This window comes from Zosterops lateralis, assembly GCF_965231275.1.
Source record: "Zosterops lateralis genome assembly, chromosome: 11".
Lineage (NCBI taxonomy): Eukaryota > Metazoa > Chordata > Aves > Passeriformes > Zosteropidae > Zosterops > Zosterops lateralis.
The window spans coordinates 20428791-20447678 of record NC_139771.1 but is presented as its reverse complement, the minus strand read 5'-3'; the positions used below and the strand labels follow the sequence as shown (position 1 = coordinate 20447678).

General features: G+C 45.2%; 1 protein-coding gene across 2 annotated transcripts in view; it reads right to left on the bottom strand.

Annotated features, from left to right (window-relative positions):
- The window catches only part of LOC310913719 (contactin-4), a 276613-nt gene that overhangs the window by 26578 nt on the left and 231147 nt on the right, over nt 1-18888 (bottom strand). For both annotated transcript variants that reach the window (XM_083869370.1, XM_083869371.1), the window contains one exon: nt 4375-4502. In XM_083869370.1, coding sequence (XP_083725496.1) covers nt 4375-4502 — 128 coding nt within the window. The remainder of the gene's footprint in view (nt 1-4374; nt 4503-18888) is intronic.

The window sequence follows — 18888 nt, the reverse complement described above, 5'->3', positions numbered from 1 at the left end:
TCAGAGCCTGCAGAACTCCATGGTGCTCTCTGAGCTTTTTTTTTTTTGCCTACAAATCCCTGATTTAGAGATTCTGGGGTACAAGTTCATACTCTAAATTGACTTTTCCTCCACAAAATTTAAAAAAACCCAAACGTATTAGACCTGATAAGGAATATTCATTCATGGATTACATATAAAAATTGTGTTCAGCAAATGCTAAAACAAAATTTAAGAATAAGGAAACTTCTTCTGATGGTTTCAGAGTTGAGTTTTAATCTTGATTTTGGCACCAGCTGAACAAAAATTTCATGTCCCATCGAGGAAAATTAGAAAAAAGCCCAGAAAATGTGGACAACCCTCCAGTTCTGCCCTGGGATTATTCCTTTAAACTCTGCCTCTCTTTTTAAAATCATATTTTATACTTTTAACAGCGGGTGTCACTTGACCAGGTCTCTTTATTTAAGGGCTGAGGCATAACCAACATGAATTTAAGATTATGTTGAATCAGGGAGGTCTGGAGTGCTGAAACAGGTCAGTGGATTTCAGTACCTGCTGTAATTTTCCCTTTGTTCAGGTTAAAAAACAAACCCTCAACATCTTAACGTGTGATTTATTCTTTCTCTTGGGGAAATTTAAAGCCCCACTCCAAGGAATTGATATCCCAGTCACTCCAAAGTCACTTCAAACTCACCAGAGCTGAGAACAGCAGGTGAAATTCACAGTTACTGCAATTCACTGATTGACAAAAAAACCCCAAAACCGAAACCAAACCCCAGGGACACAAATCCCAAACAAGGATGTTTCAATCCTGATCAAGTGAAATTGAAACAGGGACAACCATGGGGGACAAGAGGGGACCGTCACATCCCACTGCCACTTTCTGCAGAAGGAAAATGTTGTGGAACAAACACAGCGAGAATTCCAGGTCTGAAGTCTCTGAAAAGTTACTCGATAATGGGCCAGAATTTACAGTGTTTAATCAATTTTAACTGCAATGCAGCACTTCAACGTTCACACAGAGGAACAGGCTGGGAATGAAAAATGTGCTGTTTTATAGGAAATAATTTGAATCACTGTGCTGGACAAAATCAAGACTATCAGTCTATTCAAGCGTGAGGAAAAAAAAAAATAAAATAACCTCCTGACATTATCTTTGTGTTCTTTTCCTTGCTGAAGTGATAGAGATTACAGCCAGCAAAAGTTCTCCTGTTTTTACAGCCCAAAATGAGAGGAGCTCACAGCAGCAGGAAAATGTTAAAGGTGCATCATAATTAAACAGGCAAATAAAGCCATTGGAGGTTGCCCTTGTCAGGGATGCTCCAACGTGACTGGAATTGCTGCACATCCACAGCTTTTATTTTATTTTATTTTATTTTATTTTATTTTATTTTATTGGAATCAGTTTCCTCTTCCAGCCTGCTGCTGTTGTATCAGCCCAGTTGCTATCACTGCGTTAAACACAAATAAACTCATTTTGTACAGGCTGTGTCTGTTTGCTCTATTTGTCATTTAATCCCCCCGGTGCTCAGAGAGCCTCTAATCTTTCTGTGTGTTGGAAGAATTGAACATTTAGCCTCAAGTACAGGAAAAAAAAAATTGAGGGAACAAGATGGGAAATTAATATTTATACCCGACATGGAAGCACACACTGTGTTTTACAGAGCTCTGAACACTTCTTTGGAAAGAACTGCTTCTCCAGCCTTACAAACCCAATCCTGCTTTTTAATTTAAAGGTCAAACTGTACAAGCAAGTTTTTAAGATTTCAGGTCTTGGAGGCCAAGAGGTTCTCATTTAGCACCAGCCAAGAGAAGAAACCCAAAGCACAACTGCTCTGGTTGAGAAAACCACTGGGGTTCACCCAGCCTGACAACAGAATGTTAATGCCCAGCCCTATGGGCACCTGTCAGGATTTGATATTTTTTAAACTGTCTACTCATGCATAAAATGAATATTTATTCATCCCTCTCTGGTTGTTTGCCAGGAGAGTTATTTTAAGCTCTTTGCTTCTGGTGTAACACACTCCCCTCCTCCTCCTCCTCCTTCTCTCATCCTTGCACTGTCTCTGACACTGTTGGCATCTCTCCTCGAGAAAGGAAATTAAAAAAAAAATTCCAATATAAATGGAAGAACACAGGAAGGTTAGAAAAAATGTCCTGACCTTCACAGTTTTTTACTCAATGACATAAGAGGATTAGAAAAGAATGCAAGCACATCTTAAGGTCAAAAACCACATTGGCTGTTTAAATTACATCACAAACCTGAGTTAAAATAAGGAATTCACCCGTATTTCTGTCCAAACTCGCACTTGTTTTACTTAGGGCAGAGAAACTCAAGCATTTCCCTCTATAATACAGTATTTTACACAGTTCATTTGGAGTTCAGAATAGTTTCTGCTCTTTTATACTTTTTATGGGCCAGACTTGAAAATTGTATTTCTCAGTTTGCTGTTAATATCCACATCTCGGGCCTGAGAGTTTATTCTCTGCTTCATGCACACGTGTGGCTGCATTAATGCAAATGGAATGGAGTCAAAGCAGAGCACTGAGGGGGAAAAAAAAGCCCCTCACTAATCCTTTCTAACCTCAGTGTACAGAGAAGGGATTTGTGGAGCAGGGGAAGGCAGAGATCAGGTACAACAACCACCACTGAGGTTTTCCTGGGAGTTACAGGATGTTCCATGGGCATGGGAGGGAGGGAGGATAATGCAGGAGATATAAAACCATGACTCTGGAATAACAGAGCCCAGTCACTATTCCTGCTCCCAACAATTGGGTTTTTATGGTGGGAGAAGTAGTCATTGAAGTCCCTGATTCTCCCCCTTGGGGTCTTTCAGCACTTGGGAAAACAGGACAGCTCCAGATGTGGCCAAATTGGAGCTGCACAGCTGGAACCTCTGTCCTTGGAAAAGGGGATTGGGGCTGGAACCCCACCCTGCTGCTGTCCCTGGAAAAAACGGGGATTGGGGCTGGAACCTCATCCTGCTGCTGCCCCTGGAAAAGGGGATTGGGGCTGGAACCTCATCCTGCTGCTGTCCCTGGAAAAAAGGGGATTTGGGCTGGATTTACCATTTTTCTCCCCAGTTTTGCCCTGGGACAGACAGGGGCTGATCACAGGGAATGCCCCTGGATCCCTGGGAGTGCCCAAGGCCAGGCTGGACAGGGCTTGGAGCAGCCTGGGACAGTGGAAAGTGGGGGGAAAAATGACCTTTAACGTCCTTTACACAATTTTGACAATGGATAAAGTGTTTTATGTTCGTGCTCCCCGAGCAGCCCTTTCCTGGCTGTTGCTGCAGGTGCCTCTTAGGAAAACCCAGATTGGGAACAGGGAGAATCAGCTCCTACAGAGCCCTAACTCTGGTCTTGTCTCTGTTATTGTTTTCAGGGATCAACATGGGCAAATGCCACACAAAGGACTCAAAACAACCCCAAACTTGAAGAATTCTTGGGGTCCACATGCTTTCCCTACAGAAAATCCCAGACTAGTTGGGGTTGGAAGGGACCTCTGGATATATTCCAACAATAAAAAAACATGGATTAAAACCCTCATTGAAACATTTTAAATATTTCCTATATACCTCAGAAACAGCTGACAAGGAGAGGCTCTAACTGAGCACGATCCATCACTGCCAATGTGTGGGAGAATTAATTAGAGCTTTTTGATTGATTTATCACATTGTAATCAATGCTTCTTGATTTGCTATCCAATATAGGTTTTTCCCCAAACAAGGAGGAGATAGAGAGTGAGTCAAAGGGTAATAACCTGTATGTTCATGGCCTGTAATAATTCATCAGAAACTTCACTACCCATCAGCAGGGCAAAAATTAATCCAACACATTTGTCAGTGCCTCTCATTGTTCACCAAATGATTCCTTTAAATATCATTGTCCAATTATTCTCTTAAATATCTTGGTCAAATTACAGCTTTTACTTTTGGGAATGACCTTTGACAGAACACGAATAAACCACAGGGAATTCCTGAAAGGCTGAAATTCAGCCCTGGAGGAGGAATGATGAATATAAACAGGAGTTGGTGCCCCAGACAGCCCCAATAACAATGGTTTTATTCAGTTTTCACCACCAGGTTGCCCAAATTCACCCTGGAGGAGGAGTAATGGATATAAACAGAAGTTAGTGCCCCAGATATAAATGTGAGTTAGTGCCCCAGGCTGCCCCAATGACAATAATTTTAGTCACCTTTCACCACCAGGCTGTCCAAATTCACCCCTGGAGGAGGAGCAATGAACACAAATGTGAGTTAGTGCCCCAGACAGCCCCAATGACAATGGTTTTAGTCACTTTTCGCCACTAGGCTGCCCAAATTCAGCCCTGGAGGAAGAACAATGAACACAAATGTTAGTGCCTCAGACTGCCCCAATAATGGTTTCAGTCACCTTTCACCACCAGGCTGCCCGTGCTGCTGGCTGTCCCAAAGTGGTTGGTGGCCACGCAGGTGTAACTCCCCGCGTCCGCCTTGGTGACGTTGACGATGCGCAGGCTCCCGTCGTCCAGCACGGTGATTCTGCAGGGAAAACACACACAGGAGCTTCATTTCCCTTCTCTTTAAACCAATATAAAAACCTCTTTTTGAGTGTGCATTGATTATGGCTGGTGTGTGTGACCACCTCACTCATTGAGGTCACTAATTGTGCAGACCCACACAGGCAGCAGCATGTCAGACTTGGAAAAACTTCTTTATTTTTCTCCAAAAATGATGGAGTTGACTCCATCAGCTTATATACACTTTGTACAGGAGGCCAGGATTGGCTCAAGGAGGTCACAACCTCATGACTCCATTGGTCACTCTGACCATCAATCAAGTTCTCCTCTAAGAGAAGAACTATGCAAAACATATGGATAATTTCTAAAAATACACATAGTTTACATCAAGCACTGTGAGAATCAGGCTGTGAAAATTCAAACACTTGAAAGCAAGAAAAATCAGGGTGACGTGTGTAAGCACCACCCAGCCCTGCCCTCTCTCCAGACACACTCCATAAACACTGCCAGCATCATTTACATGAGTTTTTCGTGTCTTTACTCCAGGGAGTAAAATATTCTTTACTTTCATTTCCACATCAGCACCTCATGGAGGTTTTGTGCTTCTTCTCCCTTGGCCTCCATCTCCTGCAGTGACGTGGGCACAGGGGAGTTTCAGCGGATTGGGTCAGAGTGGAAATGACCCTGTTAGTGCAGGTGATGGACATTGGCACAGGATTGTAAACAATGGGTACACAGTGATCTGTATAAGAGGCAGTGACCTCCCATCACAGGGGGAGTCACCTCGTGTCCAGGCTGCTGTGAACACCTTGGCCGGACACAGAGAATTGTAATATAAGAAATAATAAACAACACGAGAAACCAAGAAAACCAAGACCTTGAGACTCCTCATCATTCTCACACCGAACACAGAGACACAGAGTCAGACAGCAGACCCCAAATCCTTCAGAGGTCAAGAGGGAAAATCACTCCCTTCGTGCCCACACGAACCACCAGCTTTGGAATCTCGGGTGAGAAACAACCAGATTTAAACCTGAGACTCTCCTGTGGCAGTTTCTGCAGCTCAATAATTGGAAAGGAGCAGTGCAGAGCTGCTTGTGTCATCTCCAGCCCTCCCTGGGCACAGAGCAGGGCTCCTGCTGCACCAAACCTGGGCTGGGGTGGCCTCCAGCAGAGCTGGGCAGCACCAGCAGCTCCCCGAGAATTATTTCCTGCTCTTACCAATTCCAGGTTTTCAGGAACAACAGGACCTTGCTGAAAGCTGAAGGTGCCCTTGGCAAACATTAAAATTCCAATCAGTGCGAGCCAGGACAAGCTCAGTGCTGTGCTCCAGCACTGCCCCACCAGGCTCTGCCCTCCTTCCCCCCCTCCCCACTTCTGCCACCCCAGGGAACCCAGGAAAAGTGGAGTTTGAGATGATTTCTGTACAGTTGAGGTTTTATTTTTAGTTATTTACGCTTTATTTTCAGCCATATGGCTGAAAGCTATTTACTGGCTAATCTCTTCCATAGATCATTTTAATTGTGTCTGTTGATGAGGCCAGATTTAATTTCAAATTCTAATGCCTTTTCTGTCTCTGTCTTTCTCCTGCTATTGGTTTCCTTCTCAGTTGTCTTTATTGCCAGTGTCAGACTGGTTTTTAGTTGATGTGGACGGGATTGCCCTTTGGATCAGGACAGACAATCCAGCTTTGGCACATCTCAGTGTCCTGGGTTGTGGTGTAGGATGTACACACAGTATTTATTCCATCCCCATCCCCATGAGCTGTTGGAACCAGGTGGGGCAGTGTTTTCCCAGGCCCCTCCTTTGGGCTCTTCTGCTCATGGCCCATCAATGCCTTGCCCAGGACTCACAGGGAACTCCCTCCAGGAGCTCTCTCTGTTTAATGGGCCATCAAGGAGCCACTGCACGACTCCTCATCCCATTGGGAGATGCTCCCAATGCCCAGGGGGAGGAGCCAAGCATTCCCACCTGGAGAGAATCTGGGATTTGGGACAGGACAAGCAGCCCTGAGCCACTGGATTCCCAGAGGAGCAGAGCTCCCAGACCTTTCTGTGGGATCACTGCTTCAGGAAGAGCCCCTCACCTGGACTGCTCCCCCCACCCTGCTCAGGGTGTGTTCTGACTCTGCCAGTGCTCCTTTGTGTTATTGCATTGATTTTATTTTATTTTTACCTTTTTACCTTTCTTCTTATTAAATTATATCTCTGACTTGGAGCCTCTCACTCATTTTGCTTTCAAACCACGACACTCAGGGAGTTTGTGCTGACTTTATTTCCTCCCCTCCCTAAGCTCAGACCAGACTCTCATCCTTTAACCCCAAGAACTTGCAAAGAGCTCAGGAGGAGGAGCTGCCCTGAGCTCTCCAAACCCCTTCCCCAGAGAGCCCCAGCAATGTTTAATTCTCATTTTGTCTCTCAGTAACTCCCTCCACACTCCTGGAAACGAGCAGCATTAAAAGTGACAGAGAACTGTACAAGTGAACTGATTTTTGCCAGATAAACCAGACCATTAAAACCTCTCTGTGACTCATTGATTAGGAGGCCTCATGGTTATGTGGCTCTTTTTGCTGAAGCTGCTTTTCTACAGCCAATGTTTTGTCCTCCAGTCTGAATCCAATGTGTTAAAAGTTAACAAATAATTATTTGAACACTTGGAAATTTGTTACAGTTAGCTGAGAAAGGAGGAAGGCCTCTCGCTGGTATTGCTAATTCCCAAATTTTATTTGCAGATTTTTCTGCATTAAAGGAGATGAGAGGCTCATTTCAGGCCAAACTGCTAATTGGTTTAAAAGCAAACAACCCTTCAGCCACAACTTTCAGCAGTTTGGGTGAGAAAGTTCTTCCAAGACACAAAGTTCACAATGAATAAAGCACTGCTCAGTGTGCTCCCTCCTCTGAAATACACCCTCAGAATGTTTTCTCACCAGATGCCTGGGAAGTCATAAAAATAAACCACATTTCCCATAAACACAGACATCAGAACAAAGTGCTGGCTGCTGAGTGTGCACCTCTTCAAACCACCACAAACTCCAAAAAGGAGCTACTGACTTGCTATTAAATGTTCTGGGTTCCCTGACTCTACTAACAGCAGTGGTAACAATAAATAAAAATATAAATCTCTGCTTGCACAGGTTAATGGACTGTCCTGCTGCTCACCTGGCTCATGGTCACTGCTAATCAGTGAAAAATCAAAGAAGATAAAATATCCATTTGGAAAAAAAAAAAAAAAAAGAGAAAAAGACAGTTTAAGATAGTTTAGTGTCCTAATAGAAGAAAGGTCATCTATTTTATACACAGCATTTGTGAGAGACAATCTGGGGGTCTGTGTTGTCAGCTGGAGATTTCGGGTCCACAGAGAGCACAGACAGGTGTAAAATTAGGAGATAAAAGCATTGCTTGTTTCCTAAACTGAGGCATTGAGTTCTACTGCAGCAAGAGCTGACTGACCTTGTCAGTGTTTTGATCAAAACTCTTCTGGGGACAAAGGACCTTTAAAATCACTGCAAACATTCCTCCCCAGCCTCCCTCAGCCATTTCCACTCTGCCTCTGCAGCAGCAAGTGGGAGGAATCTCTGAACCCTTTGCAGCACCCTAAAGAAAGGTTCCAGAGCAGCTCCTGTGACAAGGACAGGCAGTGACAGGACAAGGGACAGCTCCCAGTGCCAGAGGACAGGGATGGCTGGGAGCTCCATCCCAGAGGGATCACAGCCCCCTGGCTCAGCACAGCAACACTCACCATGAGGAGCAGCTGGGGAGGGATGGGAGAGCTCAGGCAGAGCTGGAGCAGCACCAGGAGGAACAGCAGGGCAGAATCCCTGGGCTCTGATCTATTGGTGCTTATCCCCAGCTCATGATCCACCAGGCAGATCTGTAAATCCTCCAGCAGCAACTGTGTCACCTCCAGTCCAACTGTGTCACCTCCAGTCCAACTGTGTCACCTCCAGTCCAGCTGTGTCACCTCCAGCCCAACTGTGTCACCTCCAGTCCAACTGTGTCACCTCCAGGCCAACTGTGTCACCTCCAGTCCAGCTGTGTCACCTCCAGCCCAACTGTGTCACCTCCAGCCCGGGTGGGATCAGGTCTGATTCATGGAGCCCACTGCACACTCCCCACTGCTGGGCACCATTCCCAGCAGCAGATAAATATTCCTCAGGCACTAACATATGCATTTAGAGATAGAAATTGTCCTGTCGAGCTCAGGAAGAGTTTTATCACTGACTGTGAAAACGAGATTGAGCAGAACAACAGCAGAAATCTGCCCAAGTCCTGGAGTCATCACAAACCTGAGAGTCAGTAACCACTTCCATGGAAATCTGACCTCTGCCTGCTGGGCTGCATCACCAAAACCTGCCTGCTTTGACAGAATATTCCCTTAAAATCCCAGATTTGCAGTATCCACCGGGATATTCATTATCCACCTTGCTCTGGAGTTTAATTAAGAAAATCTATGAGGCTGCAGGAGGCAAAGCAGCAGCACTGCAGAGCCAGGGGGGGCTGGAGCTCACCTGCACCTTGCAGCCTGTGCAGGGTGAGGAGCAGGGCCAGGCACCAACATTCCCAGTGGGAATGATTCCCCAGGTGGCACGGCAGGCATCCCTCAATAAATCCATCTCTCAGCTTCCTCAGGCCTCTCTTTTTTGCTGTTCCAGCAGGTGGGAACATGTGGGATATGAATGGAATATGAATGGGGTACAAATGCAGTGCATATGGCAGCCCCTTCCCAAGGGACACGGCAGAGCTCTGGCACTGCAGATTGCAGCTCGCTGCTTCTTGGGAGGAAAAGTGCTCAGAATTACAAAGTGACTTTTTCTTTCCCCCCTCAAATGGTTTCATTAGCACTGCTGCAACGGAATAAGGTATTTTGTTTTCTTATCTAATCATTTTAGCATTTTAATTTATGAAATACAAGCATAACTACCCTTGCTTTCACTCTTGATTAAACACACGCAGCTGAGATATTTCATGCTTAGCCAAGTGAATATTTTAAATGTGTTTTTTTTTTTATCCCCCTCCCACGAAACAATGCTTAGGATGTCCTATCCTTTTTTTCTATTACAGGGAGAAAAGATGTCTTAGAGCAAGCATTTAAATGAATGTCAGCTGGAAGAAACACACACTGAGTGCAATTTGAGATAAAACTACCATTGATCCCTTCATGTAGAGCCTTTGTGGCAGTGGTGACGTGGCTATTGAAAAGAGACACTGGTGCCAGAGTTCTTCCAAGAGATAATCCGTCTTCTGAGAGAGGATTTAGGTTAAATGTACCTGTGAAAAACAGTGTATTTCAGCTGACATGATGAATGGCCTATTGTTCCTCCTCGGTGCTGGGCTGGGGGGCTGGAAGCAGAGCAGAAAGCAGAAGCACCAGGCAGCCCTGACTGCAGTCTCAGCAGTGGATTTGTTCCCTCTTTTCCCAGAGTTCCTAGGCAGGAATATCTGGAGCAATTTTTAGCCTAACAGCAACTTTGCCTCATGCCACAACTCCGGGCAATTGCATTATTTATCAAATTATTTCTATTTCTATCGCCCGTAGCTGTTTATTACCTTTGAAATAATGCTTGCCATGCAATGGGGGTTATTAAAATGATCTCATGGATGTGGTACTTGGCCATTAGGCTATTTTGGGTAAACAGTGAAGTTTATAAATCCTCACAGGTTTTACTGCTCAGAGCACAGTCCCCTCCAAAATCAGGGACACAGCTCATCACTTGAAGAATGGGCTGGTTCAGCGTACAGTCCATAGGTGACAACCCCTGTGGCCCTGGATGCTGTCCCCAGGTGTGACTCCAACCTTTGTGCTGCATGAATAACCAACAGCCAGGTCAGAGCTTTCTGCTTCCTGACCTTTATCTCCATTAAAACACCCCAGGGCCAAAGCCAAGGTCCACCCCACAACCCTGATGGTGCACAGGGGAGAGAGCCCTGACCCCAAACCCCACCCAGCACCCTGCCATGTCACTTCAAGGGACTTCCCAACTTCATCAGCACCAGCACAAACCCTCAGCATCCCCCTTTCCATGCTGGGGCTTCATCCTCGTCCTGGTTCTCCAAGTGTTTCTGGAGGAAAACCTGGAGGTTTTTTCTGGAGGAAAAGGGGGAGAAAGTGGTGCTGTCCCTACCAACACCAGTGTGGGATATCAACACACCCTGAGGGTTCAAAACACCAACCTGAGCAAGGAAGCGACCAGCTGGGTCCATTCTACAGCTGTCAGGATAAATCCAAGGGAAGGGCAGGATGACCTCGTGTGCTGGAGCACCTTGACTTTTCCATTTGCTCATCCACCCAAACTCTCAACTGAGTGGGCTCTGGTGCTGTGCACTCAGCCTCCTGCACACTGCACCTTCTTGCCCCGGTAGCTGTGGCTCCCACAGCCCCCCAGAGCTGCTCCAGGGGTTATTTGTCTGCAAGGACCTGTCTTTTCACGGTTCACAGAAGAGCCTGAGATAATTCAGAGGCTCCGTCAAAGCCCATTTAATTGAGTGCACGTCTCTCCCTCAGTGAAGGCAGCAGGAGATAAGTCCTGCCTTATCCATGACAACTGACAGGCCTCTTAACAGCACACCCCCTGTAATTAATTTTCAGGTAAGAACTATATTTGCTGTAAATGAACTGAGGTAAAATGCTGTTGCACTGAGTTCAGTAGAACATCTCCCACTTCCCAATATGGAAAGCCATTCCCCCTTGTCCATGGGTTGTCTGCCCATGTGAAAAGTCATTTTGTACTGACTTATCATAAAACAACCTGCAAATAATATTTTAAAGAGAAAGAAGAAGATATTTTGCTCAGAAAACTATTTTTGATCTTATAGTAGACACAAACAGCACACCACCACTGAATTCAGCATCAGCTTAAAGCATCTGGCATCCTGAGTTTTCCCCCAGTTTTCTTTTTCCACCAATTGTTTATCCGCAGTGACGGAGCACTCCAAAGCAATAATGCTGCATCCAGCCATTATTAATATCTATAAATACAAAAGCTGTGGTTTGTCATCGTCTTCCCTTTGGTCTGTGCATTTTTAAGACAAGTCTGGAAGTGACAGAGCCTGGTCCTGACGGAGCAGGGAGGCAGGAGGAGAAGGAAGGGAGCGTTTACAGCTATTACAGACTTCATGTAAGGTTGTTCAGAGATGCCTGGAGTTATAATTCAAACACAAAAAATATCCCTAGGTTATCTAAGAAGAACAGCTCCCTGGGAAATATCTTTCTTAAGGGATGCTGATAACGGGAGGAAACAAATGAAAACCAAACACAAGAACTGCGAGGGACCCTGAAGGGAGCGAGGGGGGCAGTGGAGAAATTCAAATAATAGAAACCTTTTTGCCTTCTCTCCCCAACCACTCTTTTTTTCACTGCACACAAAATTAAAATAAATACAGTCAGAAAGCCCATGCCATCAAAATAAATATTTGAACGAGCAGATTTGAGTAAAGCAAAGGAAAGCTTTGTTTTTACAACGGCTTTCATTCCCGAGGTGTCAGGCAGTGACAATTTGATACGGGAAGATTCTGCAAATCTAGAAAGGCCTGATGGTGCAAAGAGCCAATTTTCCATTGATTTGGGTGGGAAATGAAGACCAGCCCCCATGGGGAGTGGCACAGCAGTTAACTTTACAGACAAAACTATAAACCACGAACGCTGTGATGGCACAGGAGGGACAGGATGCCCCACACTCCAAAAAAAAAAAGCTCAGGACCTGCCCCAGCTCTTGCTGATGTCAGTAGAGAGGCAAAACACACTGAAAAAGCACCTCATGAAAGGCTAAACCTTCCCTTTCTGCACAATTAACCAGCAGAGACACAGCTCTCCACACGCATCCTCTGAGCTCACAGTGAGGAAAATCCTGTCCAGGCAGCAGCAGGTGCTGCAAAGCCACTCCTGCTTTCACTCTGGCTAATGCTCAGTGAAATATTTGCTGTGCTCATTCTTCCAGGGCGCTGACTGTAGCCCAAGGCATGGAAATTAAATGACTTCTAGTCCATGGAGAGGGACAGTGGAAATCCAAGGAATCGTGTTTGGAGTGCAGCATCCACTTACATCAATAACTCCTTCCTGAAAAGGACAAGTCATCACCTTCTACCCACAGCAAACACTGTGGAGGTTTTGTAGAACATAACAATCAAAGGGAACTCCACTGGAGCTTGTAAAAATTATTCTCTTATGAGAAAAAGAGAAAAAAAAAATCCATGCAAGATTTTCAGTGCATCAGCTGCTGACACAAAGCGTTTCTGGGAGCGTTCCTGAGACCCGAGCAGAGGCAGCAAATGCATCCTCAGCTTATTTGTTCCAGCTGATACCACCCGAATTCCAGCCCAAAGGCAGAGTCTTTCAAAGATAACACATTCTTTTCCCTCTGGTTCCAGCAAAACATGCCCAAAGTACAAAGAGAAATTACGCACTCGGCTTGTAATGGGCATTAACAGGTTTGTGAGATCCGAGGACACGTTTACATCGCTTCAAAATGATGTTTGAATGGCCATCAGATATATCACCGAGTCTGAAATGTTCCTTAGGAATCCTTCTTCCTCTTTAGACATGTAATCATTTCCTTGGATTCTAAAAGTGCATCTCAGAGTATGGCCCTAACTGTAAAATCATTACCTGCTTGCTCTTCACCATAAAAATGCCCACGAGAAGAAACATTTGATAATAATTTTTTTTTCCTTCAAAACGCTACAGACATACTAAAATCATTATCACTGCTTTCTTCAGCTGCAGGACAAAGCAGGGAGTTACACATCAACCCCAAACTGCATTCAGGAGTTTGGTGACAGGCATTTCTTTGGGAAGCAGTGGCTGCAGGGTGTGCTCACCATGGAGCAAACCCCAGGGAGGGACCTGCTCCTTCCTGGAGCAGCTTTTCACAGAGGGGGGAACAATTTGTAGCTGTGTGTTCAGCACCCAGAGATGAATTTAATAATCATAAAACCACGAGAGACCTGAAGCAGGAACAGCAGCCAGTGACACATTTCTCTTAAGGATGTCAGCACGGGGCACGTCTGGCTGTGCTCTGGAGGTTGGATGCCTCAGGGACAGAGCTCTGGATCCTGCACCCATCCACCTCTGCAAGCAGAGCTCTGCTTTTAAAATTAATACACAAGAACCGAAGTGAAAGCCTGATGATTTCTCCTGACCCCTTGTGACAGGTTGCTCTTAAGGATATCTTCATCTTGCTTTTAGGGATGTCAATACAGGACACATCTCACTGTGATCCAGAGGTTGGATCACTCCTCCCTCCACCTCTGCAAGCAGAGCTCTGCTTTTAAAATTATCACGCAAGCACCGAAGTGAAATCCTGATGATTTCTCTTGACCCCCTGCAGCACATTTCTCTTAAAGATATCTTCATCCTGGTTTTAGGAATGTCACATCTCACTGTGATCTGGAGGTCGGATCATTCCTCCCTCCACCTCTGCAAGCAGAGCTCTGCTTTTAAAATGAACACACAAGCACCGAAGTGAAATCCTGATGATTTCTCTTGACCCCCTGTGACACATTTCTCTTAAGGATATCTTCATCCTGCTTTTAGGGATGTCAATACAGGACACATCTCACTGTGACCCGAAGGTTGGATCCTTCCTCCCTCCACCTCTGCAAGCAGAGCTCTGCTTTTAAAATTAACACACAAACACCAAGGTGAAACTTGAGGATTTCTCTTGACCCCCTGTGACACATTTCTCTTAAGGATATCTTCATCCTGCCTTTAACAGGACACATCTCACTCTGCTCTGGATGCCTCTGGAACAGAGCTCTGGATCCTGCACCCATTCACCTCTGCAAGCAGAGCTCTGCTTTTAAAATTATCACACAAACACCAAGGTGAAAGCCTGATGATTGCTCTTGACCCCTTGTGACAGGTCGCTCTTAAGGACATCTTCATCCAGCTTTTAGGAACATCACATCTCACTGTGATCTGGAGGTCAGATCCTTCCTTCCCTCCACCTCTGCAAGCAGAGCTCTGCTTTTAAAATCAACACACAAACACCAAAGTGAAGAGCGTTTTGACTTCTCTTGACCCCTGTGGGCAGAGCAGCCCCTGGGTTTGGTCCCAGCCCAGTTCTGAGCCGGGTCCAGCAGTAGCACAGGCAGCAGCGATGTCCTACACGTGTAACACTGAGCACTACAACAACACCATGCTGCAAAATAATCTGCTGGGGAAAGAGGAACAGATTGCTGATGTTCCAGGAGGCTGTGTCACGGCATGAGGGAGAGGCTCGTTCCAGGAGCACCAGCTGAAACTTGGCAGAGGCTGGAGCTGAGCTCGTCAGAGCACTCGGCAACGGTTTGTGGCTGGAAACAGGAAATTGTCTCCTGCTTCTGCAGGAGCAGATGGAAGGAATGGAAATTTTAGGGATCAGCCTAATTATTGATGCATACAAAATAGACCAGCACCAAACCTGGATTCTACATAAATCTCTAACCCTGCTCAGGTAACCTTCAGCTGGAAACATTTACAGAATGATAAAATCATTTTGGCTGGTAAAGCCCTCTGAGAACACTGAGTCCAGCTGTTAACCTGGCCCTGCCAAGGCCACCACTGACCCCTGTCCACAAGTGCCACATCTTATTAATCCTCCAGGGATGGGGACTCCACCACTGCCCTGGGCTGGACGGCCCTTTTGGTGCTAAAGGTGATCACAGAATCACAGAATCACAGAACCCATCCATCACAGGATGTTTTGGGTTCCTAAAGCTCATCCAGCGCCACCCCTGCCATGGGCAGGGACACTTTCCATGGACCAGGCTGCTTCAAATCCCAACCCAGCCTGGCCTTGGTTTTCCAGAACAACACAGAGCAAAAAGCACCTTCTGCTGGCAAACAGCCCATGAATGGGAGGCCATCAAGGACAACCACATTCCAAGACTTCTGACCACCAAATCCAGCAGTTTCCTTGTTCATTTTATTCTCCTTCTGCAGAAAATTGGTTAAAAGAAGTGGACGAGTCAGTTGTTTCAGGTGTTGCAGTGAAGTTGAGTCATCCCGTGCCACGGTCTTTGCAAAGTGAGATGAATTCTGCGCTGTCGGTGCAAACTTCAGGAAAACCATTTGCAGGGTGTCATTTTTCATTTCACCTGGGCAGGATGGAATGAAAACTCGACAGCTTATTGATGGTTTGGTTACCTGTCTGCCTTCCAGAAATTGCACAGGTGCTTTATGTAAAAAAAAAAAAAAAAATACAAAGAGTCAACACAATTAATGCGAGGCAATGATGGGAAACGTCCTTTGAGGTTTTCTTTTCTGCTGAAGTGTCACTGGGCTCTGTGTCCAAAAGACACTGCTGGCAATCCATCTCTCAAGTAATCAGGATAAAAATATCACCATGGTTTGTACCCTGGCACCAGCCTGGGAAAGATGTGCTGTCTGTCCTCTTGCCATTTTCTTTCTGGCTGTTTGAAGTAATTAAGCACTAATTAGGAAGTTTGAGGCAACAAATATATAAAACTGGAATTTGTACAACTTTTTTGTACTCGAGACATGCTGGAAGAATTGGAGAGAAGCTTTTCTTGTTCAATTTTATAATTTTTTCCTCTTCAAAATGATGTAGCACCAACATGGACAGGTTAAAATTCCTGTTATAAAATAATATCTAAATGAGGAGGTCCATAGGAGGAAGTGAAAAAGTCCTGAGGATGTGAACTCTTGAGAAAACTCTTGATAAAAAAATTGTAAACTCTTTCAAGGTGACAAGACTTAATGGACAGTTTTGAAGTGCAGAGGACAGCAAAAAAATAATATTATTATTAATAATAATAATAAAAAAAACCAAACAAAAAAACCCAACAAAAAACAAACAAACAAACAAAAAAAAACCCCACACAAAAAAACCCCAAAAAAACAAACAAAAAAAACCAACAAACAAACAAACCAAAAAAAAAAAAAAACCAACAAAAAAAAACCAAAATAGGTGAGAGCTTTCAGTTTTTTTCTTGGCCAGAATCACTCCAGCCCTGGAGAAGGGATTCAGCATCTTCAGCTTTGTCTGGTGCCAGCCAGGGGAGCAAGGACAGGAGGGAGCAGCTCGGTGTCCCCAGGGCAGGACCTCAGCTCCTCTCCAAAGCTCCTGCAGTGCCTGTGTTGGATGATCTTCTTCTCTACCAACAAATTAACACGCCCTGCCAAATTAATTATCCTGGAGGCACAGCTGTGTATGGAAATATCCAAGAGGCTTTCCAGCTCCTGCTTGGTGATTTTCCTCCCCAGGAGGGTGGGATTTCAGGGATTTCAGGGAGCTCTGGTTGGGATTTTGTTGAAGGAGGGATGAGCAGCCCTGAGATCCATCAGACTCCCATTTTCCTTCCCAGTCTCAAGCCTTCAGCTTCTTCCCAGAAGTTACCAGGACAGCAGTTGTGGCTCCCCTGGATTCCTGGAAATGTCCAAGGCCAGTTTGGAGCAGCCTGGGATAGTGGAAGGTGTCCCTGCCCACGGCATCCACACCAGGATGAGTTTTAAGGTCTCTTCCAACCCAAACCATTCTGGGATTCACAAAATCAAACCGAATAACCCTCCTAGACTGTCCTGACTCCAGGCCATGGAGAGAACTGAAATACCTGGGAAAATCCAGATCCAAATGACTGAAATCTTGGAGCTGACAGTCCAGTTTGGGTAACAAACCACAGCACTGTCTGGCAGTGCAGTTCTATCTCCTCTCAGTGCTGTTTGACAAACACTGAGTTAGTTGGACACTCCTCACATTTCCATGAGTGGAAAATGCCACTCTGTGATGCTTTCCTGTGCTTTTATTGCTTTTCAGCTACAAAAAAACCCTCAAAAACCAAAAAAAACCACAAAAGCAAACAAAAAAAAACCCACAAAACAAAAAAACCCCAAAAATAATAATAAAAAACAACCAAAACCAAAACCAAACAAAACAAACCCCCCCAAAAAACCCAAAAAAACCCCCCAAAAAACCCAAAAAACAAAACAAACAACAACAACAACAACAACAAAAAAAATAAACCAAAAAAACCACAAAAAAACCCCCCAAAAAACTCAGTATTCCTGCTGTAAGTGTTGTGTGAGCTCACACATCACAGAGCCTGTCAGGACTGTGAGATAATGGCACCAACTGGGAGGATTTCCACCAGGATGGGGAGCTGGGTCAGATCCTGCTCCAAACAAAGTGCACCAAAAGGGTCCCTTTTATACACAAACTTGTTTAATTAAGGTAACAGATGTTGCTATTACACAAGTCACAGGGAATGGCTGTTTAATTGGACACTTTCATATTCTTTGCTACCAGCACAGAATGTAGTTTGTTTTTTTTTTTAATGCATTTCTTTCCTTGCAATTAAACTGTATCAACAATGCAGGCACTGTGTATTTGTGGATAAAGGAACAGCTCTAATGATGTAGGGGCTTTACATGAAGAAGAATGAGAGAAGAGCAATTTGTTTTGGGGCTTAAAAGTACAATTATTTTCCTGTCCCAGCCTCAGTACATGTCTGGTGACAGGGTAAATATGAATTCCAGTAGCTCTAGGAGAAGATTAGGAATTAAGACTGTTGTGTACATATTTTAAATAAATGTTGTCTCGGTTTTCCTGCACTTTTTATGTTCTTGAGAAGCCAAAGAGAAGGGAAAAGTGGGAAGCTGTGGAGAAGTGAGAGAAATATGAATCTGCTCTTGAACCACACAATGGTACAGTTTAACCCCTGGGAAATGTCCCCATGTCTCCCTCTGTGAGGAAGAAATAAATGGAATTATTATGTGCAAATCAAAAGCCCTTTGCCTGGGTCCAAAACAAGACCTGAGAAAAGAGGGAAGGTTTGCAGGGAAAGCCATGCAGACCCCACAGGGCTGAGCAGCCCCTTCCACTCCAGTGCTGCTCCCAGGATGGTTCAGGTGGGAAAGGATCACTGGAGTCATCACATCCAACCTCTCTGATCCAGGATTATGTCCAGCCCTGCTCCAGCAAAATCACTCCACACCAACAAGTAACACACATCCCTTGACCAATTCCATGAGGAATTTCCTTGAGATGCTCTCACTGAGCAGCCTCTGGGGCCAAGTTATGAAAAGCCAGTTCACTCTGTGCAGTGGAGGGACAAAAAGCTCCAGTTTGTTGCCACAGGACCATGTCAGGACCATGTGAAACCCTCGTGTTCCAGCACCTGTGGGATTGGTGGGACACCAACCCTGTTCATTGGTGGGTTATGGAAAACTCAGGGGTTGTTCCCACCAGGACGGGATCCCCTGGTCCTGAGTGGGAATTTCCTGGGAGTGGGTGGATTTTGATCATGTCTCACCTCCTCCTGCTCTCCCTGTGAGGAGCAGCATCACCAGGACTAAAGACCTTTCCCACAGTGTGTAACTCTTGCTTTGCACAGGAATGTGAAGGGAAGGAAGATCAAGGATGGAAAATGATTCCAGTACTTTCCCCACACAGAAATGTTCTTTGTTCCCAAACA